This window comes from Ursus americanus, chromosome 21 (assembly GCF_024610735.1).
Source record: "Ursus americanus isolate L20-20 chromosome 21, mUrsAme1.1.p, whole genome shotgun sequence".
NCBI classification, from domain to species: domain Eukaryota; kingdom Metazoa; phylum Chordata; class Mammalia; order Carnivora; family Ursidae; genus Ursus; species Ursus americanus.
This window is the reverse complement of record NC_142147.1, coordinates 53,866,387-53,874,322: the sequence shown is the minus strand read 5'-3', so window position 1 is coordinate 53,874,322 and position 7,936 is coordinate 53,866,387. Positions and strand designations below refer to the sequence as shown.

General features: G+C 49.6%; 1 protein-coding gene across 1 annotated transcript; it reads right to left on the bottom strand.

The window, feature by feature from the left end:
- LOC123786891 (protein FAM90A27P-like) lies at positions 1-4,389 on the bottom strand. The gene is made up of 7 exons (XM_045789225.2): positions 4,292-4,389; positions 3,698-3,870; positions 2,890-3,058; positions 2,228-2,424; positions 1,961-2,069; positions 500-887; positions 1-356 (listed from the first exon to the last, which is right to left on the bottom strand). Exons 1-7 carry the CDS (start codon positions 4,361-4,363, stop codon positions 1-3), a joined length of 1,464 nt encoding a protein of 487 aa, XP_045645181.2. The 5' UTR covers positions 4,364-4,389.
- Between the last annotated feature and the right edge of the window lie 3,547 nt (positions 4,390-7,936).

Below are 7,936 nucleotides of genomic sequence, written 5' to 3'. Positions count from 1 at the left end.
TCAGGCATTCTCTTCAGCGAGGGAAGAGACCAGAAGGTCCTGTCCCTGGGACCCTGGGAACCTGCCTCTCCGATGCCTCTGAGACATGAGGGCTCTGACCAGCAGGTAGGGGTAGCCTTCTCTGGAGGCAGGCAGGAGCAGCTGAAAACCTGGGGCTCTGCCATCCCGTGACCCGTCCCACGTCCCGCCCTTGCCCCAGCCAGCCTGGAACACGCCTGGGTGGGGTAGGCTAAGGACAGCACAGGCCTGGACTGCGCTCAGACCCGGTGAGTTGGGTGGAGCCTGGGGGTCAAAGCTGGGCATCAGGGCTGGTGTCTCCCCGGTCACTCGGGCTGTCTGGATCCAACACAAGTGTGCTGGGGAGAAGCTAAAGAGCATGGACAGCCCCCAGACCGCGTCACCACGAACTCAGCTTGGGAGGGGAGTTAGGAGAGGCCAAATCTTGCTCTCTTGGGAGGGTTCAGGCAAGTCTGCAGAGCGACCTGGGGAGACGTCTTACCCGGGGCCTGGATGCTGAGTTTGGAGTTTGGGCCACAGTTTCCCGTGACAGGCTGTGGGTGGGGCCTCGAGGCCACACGAGGACGCTTGGCTTGTGCCTGGGCCAGGGTCTTCCGGGCAGACTGGGGAACATCAGGGGAGAAGACTTCAGGCCTGCTGGCTGTGGACTTGGCAGGGAGCGGCGGGTCCTGGCAGGAGCTCCCTAGAGCCTGGCAGGGCGAGTCTGCCCCACGTCTTCGGGCTGGTTCACAAGCACACATTTCCGGGGCTTTATTGAGAGGCAGTGTGGGCCGCATGACAGGTGTCGTGACGGGTGGCTGACCTGCGCGGACAGGGCCCAGGACAGAGCGCTTCGTATTTGTTTGGACGGGCAGTGGCCTGGTGGGGCGCTGTGGGGGAAGGAGCCGCATATTAGACCCTCAGGAGCCACAACGGTCAACGGTACTGCACACAGGACTGACGATCAGCCAGATCACGACAGAAAACGTGGATATCAGAAGCAACTGAGGACAAAGCTGTACCAGCAGACTAAGACAATAAATAGGGGGAAACAACTAATACGCATCTTAGGATTCTCTCTACATCAGAAGGAAAAAAAGGAGCAACCCAATTTAAACAGCACGTACAAAACTAAATGTCACAGAAAGAGACGTGTCAACAGTCATCGCCCATTTGCAGAGACACGCTCCTCAGAAGTGGTTGGGGGATGAGGCGCCTGGGTGGCACAGCGGTTAAGCGTCTGCTTTCAGCTCAGGGCGTGATCCCGGTGTTATGGGATCGAGCCCCACATCAGGCTCCTCCGCTATGAGCCTGCTTCTTCCTCTCCCACTCCCCCTGCTTGTGTTCCCTCTCTCGCTGCTGCTCTCTCTGTCAAATAAATAAATAAAATCTTAAAAAAAAAAAAAAAGATCCAGGGAGCAGGGGCACCTGGGTGGCTGAGGAAGCTAGGCGACCGCCTTCAGCTCAGGTCATGATCTCAGGGTCCTGGGATCGGGCCCTGCATCGGGCTCTCTGCTCAGGAGGGAGTCTGCTTCTCCCTCTGCACCCCCCACCCCCGCTTGTGCTCTCTCTCAAATAAATAAAATCTTAAAAAAAAAAAAGATGCAGGGAGCATACAACGTGCAGAGTGTAAATGGCAACCATCCTTTCGAAGGACAATTTCAGAGTATTTACAAAATTTTTGAAAGATGCCTCGTCTTGATACAGGATCACAGAAGGCATCTGAAAGAACCTTCGACTGGGCACAGAAACGCCTCCACAAGCATTTGCCAGCCGACTTGCACAAAATAGAAAAAATACGTATTTCAATTAAAGAAACCGGAATAGGGAAAATACGTGGGACTCCTATGTGGCCCCCGCAGGCCAGCCCGGGTTTGGGCGGAATCCCGCCCGTCCGAGGAGCACGGCAGTGGAGCCAAACACAGATGGAGACACAGATCAGCACAGCAGGAGCGAGACTCACCCTCAGGTGGGCACCCACGTCCACGGGATCCTTCCAGCAGCTCAGCTGCATCCGTGGCGGTCTCACGGGTGGTCTCAGTGGCAGAGCCTCCCTCTTCCGTTCTTCTTGCCTGCGGAACAAATCGTATGACCTGTCTGGACGCCCCTGACCTTCCTGCCCACACAGTGACCGGGAACCAAGAACACTCCTGGAGCCCAGACCTCGCCCTTGTTTTGGGGTGAGGAGGCTTCACTGCCTGCGAATCACTCTGACCCCCTGGTTCCTCACCTCTGCCTTGGTTCCTTCCTGCTGCCAGTCCTGGGGAAGGACCCTGAGATCTGTAAGTCCTGAGGCCTCCCGGGTTCCAGGTTTTCATTCTTTTTAGAGCCCAAGGGCTGGGGGGCAAGGGCGCGCCCCCAGCACTTCATGGGGCACTTCCTGCTGCTGGCCAGGTGCCCGAAGGCCCCGCAGTTCTTGCACTTGACCTGCGGACGGACGGAGGGAGAGCATGCTCGGCGAGTCAGCAGAAATCAGGGGCGGCTTTCAAAGGTTAATGTCAGGACAGATACTTGGAGTTGGATATTCGTTGGGGGGAGAGGACAGAGACCCAGGGCCCGTGGCCAGGAAATTCAAGACGTTATGGCCCTACCCAGAGCCCATTTTAGAGAAAGTGATCCGAGAGGAAGGAATTTAGCGTCTAAAGGTGATGTCTACGAAGTGGACTCGAGAACTGCACAGACACCAAGCTGAACGGGACGCTACATAGGGAATAAGGTTGCGTCTCAGAGGATCCGAATGGGCCAATCCCCCAGGTTAGGACATCAGAAGCAGGTCAGGCTTGGATAAGTCAGAACCCCTCAGCTACAGACACACAGGTTTCTGTGTTTAAACTCAGTCTTCGGGGGCCATGCAGAGCCCCTGGTTCCTGAAACACTCAAGCCTCCACTTACCCTGGTATTCTCCTCTCCTGGGGAGGGATTCCTATGCCCCACTCGTCCCCTCTGTAGCTTCTTCACGTTCTGAGCTATAGGGGGTCTTGGGGGCCGCTGGTATGTGCAATCCCCTGCCATATCTTTGGGCTTTTGGACTTTCTCCCTCAGGAACGGATTGTTGGATTCCCTACTCACAAGAAAAGGACAAAAAAAAAAAAATGTAGACACAGAGACAGAAGTCCCTCATACCCCTACTTCTCTGCCTGGATAGGATGGGGGGCTCACGGATCACTAAGTGACCCCCACAGTGATGTGGCCTCTCACGAACTGATGTCCCATTCTGTGCCATTTTGTGACCTTTTTCCATCATTACTTACTCCCAGGATAGGACACTGCCTGAGAAAAGGCCACTTGGTCTATAAACGGTGAAATTAGATTTGCAACCTGAACGCCTGTACAGGTCCTCCCCGAAAACGACAGTGTAACGCAGGCCCGCGTCTTGGGTTTTCGTCCAGCCGCTCCCTCCAAGCTTAAAGCATCTCCCCGTGTTTACCAAAACCAGTGGGCAGGCCAACAAGTAGTGATTCTTTCCCTACGGATTTCCAAAAAACGCAGTTTTCATAGAACATCTTCCTGAGAAAACCTGCCACTTCCTCCGACAAAGGTTTGTTGGGATTTGATGTGCGGCTGATGCACACCTGTGCATCTTCACGCGTGACCCCGTCACCATGACAACAAAGCCGCCCGGGGACACGCAACACCTGCGCCCCATAGGGAATCCCCGCCCCCCAGACCTGCCCGTGTTACTCCCTGACATTCGTCTCACCTCTCCTCTTGGTCTTTGTGTCTCCGTGAAGCTGCGAAAGGCCGGTCCCCTGAAGGCTGGCATCTCTTACTGGAGACACAGCGGGCACGAGGGTCCTCTCCGGGCATCAGAGGGAACCGCAGCATTACCTCCACGGCGGCAACGACGACCCACTTCTCTGTCATCAAGTCCAGCTGACAGAGAGGAAGGAGGATCAAGATACAGTCAGGGTTCTGCACGCAGGAGGAAGCCCCCGGATCATGGAAGATAATCAACTTCTAGTTTTGCGGCTCTTGAACGCAATGCTCACCAGGGAGTAAAGGCCCTTTCCTCCAATTCAGCAGTGACTTTGCCAGTGACCTCCACGAGGGGGAGCTAGGTGTCTAGGGACTGCAGGTGGTCCCCAGGTGGAAACTGAGGCCGCCGCAGTCGCCTCTGCCTTGCCCATCTGACCACTGCACGTCCCTGTAATGGGCCAGCGCCCAAGTACCCACGTTGCTAATCTCGGGCTTTCACCCCGGGTCGTGGTCATGGGGGGAGAAGCTGCCTCGGCTCTAGACTGGGGGGCCGCCTCCTTCCTCCGCCTGTCACCTGCCCAGCCTCACCCGCACTTACGTCTCTCTGCGGAATGCCAAGCTGCTTTAAGAATTCTTTCCCCTGTTCCATCGAAAGCCTGGTGGGGTCCATCGGGGTTGGTCTGTCCCAGGGACTTGGCTGCCCTGTGGGGGATAGAAAATGAAACCCCTGAACTCTGCACATCGCGGGACTGCCCCATGCCCCACACTGCCAGCTCCCACCTCGGAGCTCGCCGCTGTCTCCCCTTTTACTTCTTGTTCAAATGACACCAATATAGTCTTCTACTAGTAACATAGTACCAATTTGAGAAACAAGGAGATGACTTTTTTTTTTTTTTAATTCCTCCACTAGACTCAACACGTTTTATATACACACGAAATACAGATTACAGATTTAGGGATCTTATACTGTATACCATAAAACACCTGGAAAAAGTGATCATGTAATTGGATTCAAAAAGAAAACTTAATCTATTAAAAAACTGGATATCTTACACTCTGTAGTCTCCCTTTGTCATAATTGAACAAAAGTAAGTATAACTACACTATTTAACTTCTTTATAAGATTAAGTATGTTCAAACTATTTGCTACCTTTCCAGAAATTCTGAAATCAAATTCCTTAAAATAAAAAATGAAATTCAAATGGAAATTATAGGAAATAAAAGATAAAGCACTTTATGCCAAAACTTAGGAGCAAGGCAAAACCTGGTTTAGGGGGAAATTCCTTAATCTAAATGGCCATGGAATATACAAACACAAAATTTATAGGAAGTGTTCATCTTAAGATATTGTAGTGGGGGGAAAAAAAAGAAACTAGAGCAGGAAAACAAAAGATTGTGACGGGGGGGGGTGGCACCAGGGTGGCTCAGTCGGTTAAGTCGAAATTCTTGATCTCAGGGTGGTGAATTCAAGCCCCACATTGGGGCAGAGTTTACATACATACATACATACATACATACATACATACATAGGATCTAATGGGAAAATAGAGAGTAATAGGAAAACATTATTTCTTTAAAAACAGCAATAGAACACATTACCACAGACTGTCATAAAAAGATAATAACATTTATCATAATAGATTATATTAGAAGAAATGCCGTATCTAATCTTGGGGCAAACATATTTGAAAATCTAGTAGAAATTACATTTTCTTCTTCGAATTTTTTCTTCGAGCGAACTCTGCGCCCAGTGTGGGACTGGAACTCCCCACCTCGAGATGAAGAGTCACACACTCTACCCACTGAGTCAGCCAGGCGCCCCTCCTTCAAAGTGTAAATGACCAAAACTGAGTAGCAAGGAAGTATTTCCCAAGGACAAATTAAGGGAGAATAATTCTGCCTCTCCACTGGACTGGGAGCTTCATAGCCGAAGTGCTGCTCTGTTTCATTTCCGGGTTCACGATCAAGGTTCTGAATTTCAACCAGCTCCAAAGAAGTTCTCATGAACACGTTGGCATAAAAGATAAATTAATAAATCACTTACGGTTTTTAAAAGCCCTGGGTCTGGGTGATCATTCTCTGCAACGATCTAAAAGTTAACTTTATCTAAGATAAATCAACATTTTTGAAATAGTTTTTGAATCAGGCTCTGCCCGAAGAAATTCTATTAAACAATTAGCGAATCTTTACTTCTACATCTAAAATGGCCCCCTCTCCCTATTTTCTTCTGTTTCTGTGAGGGGTAAACAGAGGCCCCAAATAGTCACAGAAACGAACTTGTGGTTTTGTGTCTCTCGGTGGCCTCTCAGATATGGGCCAACTCCACTGGAGACAGAGGCGTTTCTGGAAACACTGAGAAGGCCTGGTCTTCTGCTGGGCTTTTATACAGCTCGGAATCCCCAGGAAATCCCCTCCCACTAATGCAATCAGCCTAATCTAATCTTGTGTGAGCTCATCTTCGAGTGTGAGAGCTCATCTTTGCCTGCTTGCCCGGGATTGGAAAGGATTTGCTTTATTGGAAGAAATGTGTTACTGTTTACATCCTCAGCATTTTCACTGTATCTCATGTGTATGGATCTGAAGCAGTACACTATAATTTGGTCTTTGCCATTCCCAGGGATTTTTAAAAGATACACATGTAACTATATATTTTTTAACACTATACACAATGCTGAAAATGTTTATGCAATGTTGCCAATGGGAGAGGCTGTGCATGCATGGGGGCATGGGCTGTGTGGGAAATCTCTGAACCTCTGATCAATGTTGTGAGCCAAGAACTGCCCCAGAGAATAAAATCTATTTTAAAAAAAATATTTACGAGTATGCCAACATACTGGCTGATTCATTCCACATCTGGCTACGGATGGGGCAACCTAGTCTCCCCAAGGAAAGGAGCTCATTGACAACCAGGGCTTTGAGAACCGAGGTGAAGGATGGTTCTGTTTATCCATAGAATTAGAGCCCACCTCCCATGCTGAGACTGCCAGCAGGGCCAGGGCCAGAGTCCACCATAGTGCAGACGGGATGCTGCTCTCCAACCCCCAGGAGACCTGGCAGCACAGGCATCCCAGGCCTGGCCAGGGAGGGAGACGCTCTGTCATGGAGAAGGATCCCGGGGAGGATTTGGGTATTAGGATGGAGTGGATGAAGAAGGAGATGGGTGGAGCTCAGGCGAGTTCTCAGGGAGGTGTTCCCTGGGTGGGGTCTGCATTCAGGTGGGTTTCTCCCCCCACATGCTTCCTGACTCTCGCCTAGGACTGCCTAGGACTGGGGAGAAGGAAGGCTCTTCCGCACGTGGGAGTCCTTCTGCGGGGGGGGGGGGTTGGGGGGGTGGCATGGGGGAAGGGTATATGGATGACTGCATTTCTCAAAACTCAGGTGTGATTTCTAAGATAATCTCACCTGAAGACAAAGCTCAGAGAATTAGGAGGAGAAAGAGAAGGGGTAGGAGGAAGGAATGACTGGCTTTGGGGTAAATGTCCCATCCTGGATGGAATACTGTGTTCTCGCTTCCTCTACAAACACTGTATTTTTAGGCCTTGAAAACCCTTACTTCTCTACCTCTGATGTTCCTGCCTAATGAGTTTTTAAAACCACTTTGTCCCTTTGATTTTCATTCAAGTGAAGGTCGGTTCACTCAAAAAATAAAAATAGATGATTTTTGTGGTTTTATGCATTCTAATGCGAAAAGCATTTAGAATGGTTTCCAGTAAATAGTAAATGGTAAAATTCTTTGTTTTTGCTCTTCTCAAAACCACTTTAAACCCTATTATTTCTCTAAAATTTCTTGATTACAAAATCATTCGTTAATCTTTCCTCGGTCTCTTAATTCCTAGTCACTCAGAGTGTGAACCACAGATCGGCAATATTGGACCCATCAGAAATCTTCTGAAAATGGAGAATCTTGGGTCCCACCAGGATCTCCTACATAAATGTCTCTCCTACATAAATGTCATTTAACAAAATCTCCAGGTAATTATTTTGTACGTGAAAATTTGAAAAGTGCATTTCTAAATCAACCTGCTCTCCCCTGAGAAATAGACAACACTTACTATGTAAGATTTAAAAAAAAAATAGCTCTTAGATACACATGTAGGTGGGTAATAGGTAGATAGATGATAGACAATCTGTGTTGCTTTGTTCTCCAAAAGTATCATACTGACAGTTTAAGGAATCTCCTGTTACCCTCTTTCCATCAGTGTCTAAGACTGAATTAAAGAATGTTATTTGCCCCCCAAAAAGT

What these genes read in the sequence shown, in the direction of transcription:
- LOC123786891 (XM_045789225.2), bottom strand. Translation starts at nt 4,363, where the DNA reads ATGGACCCCACCAGGCTTTCGATGGAACAGGGGAAAGAATTCTTAAAG. An exon ending in TTGGCATTCCGCAGAGAGAC is followed by an intron (nt 3,871 to 4,291) that starts GTAAGTGCGGGT and finishes CCTCTCTGTCAG; the next exon opens with CTGGACTTGATGACAGAGAA. An exon ending in AGGAAGGAACCAAGGCAGAG is followed by an intron (nt 2,070 to 2,227) that starts GTGAGGAACCAG and finishes TTTGTTCCGCAG; the next exon opens with GCAAGAAGAACGGAAGAGGG.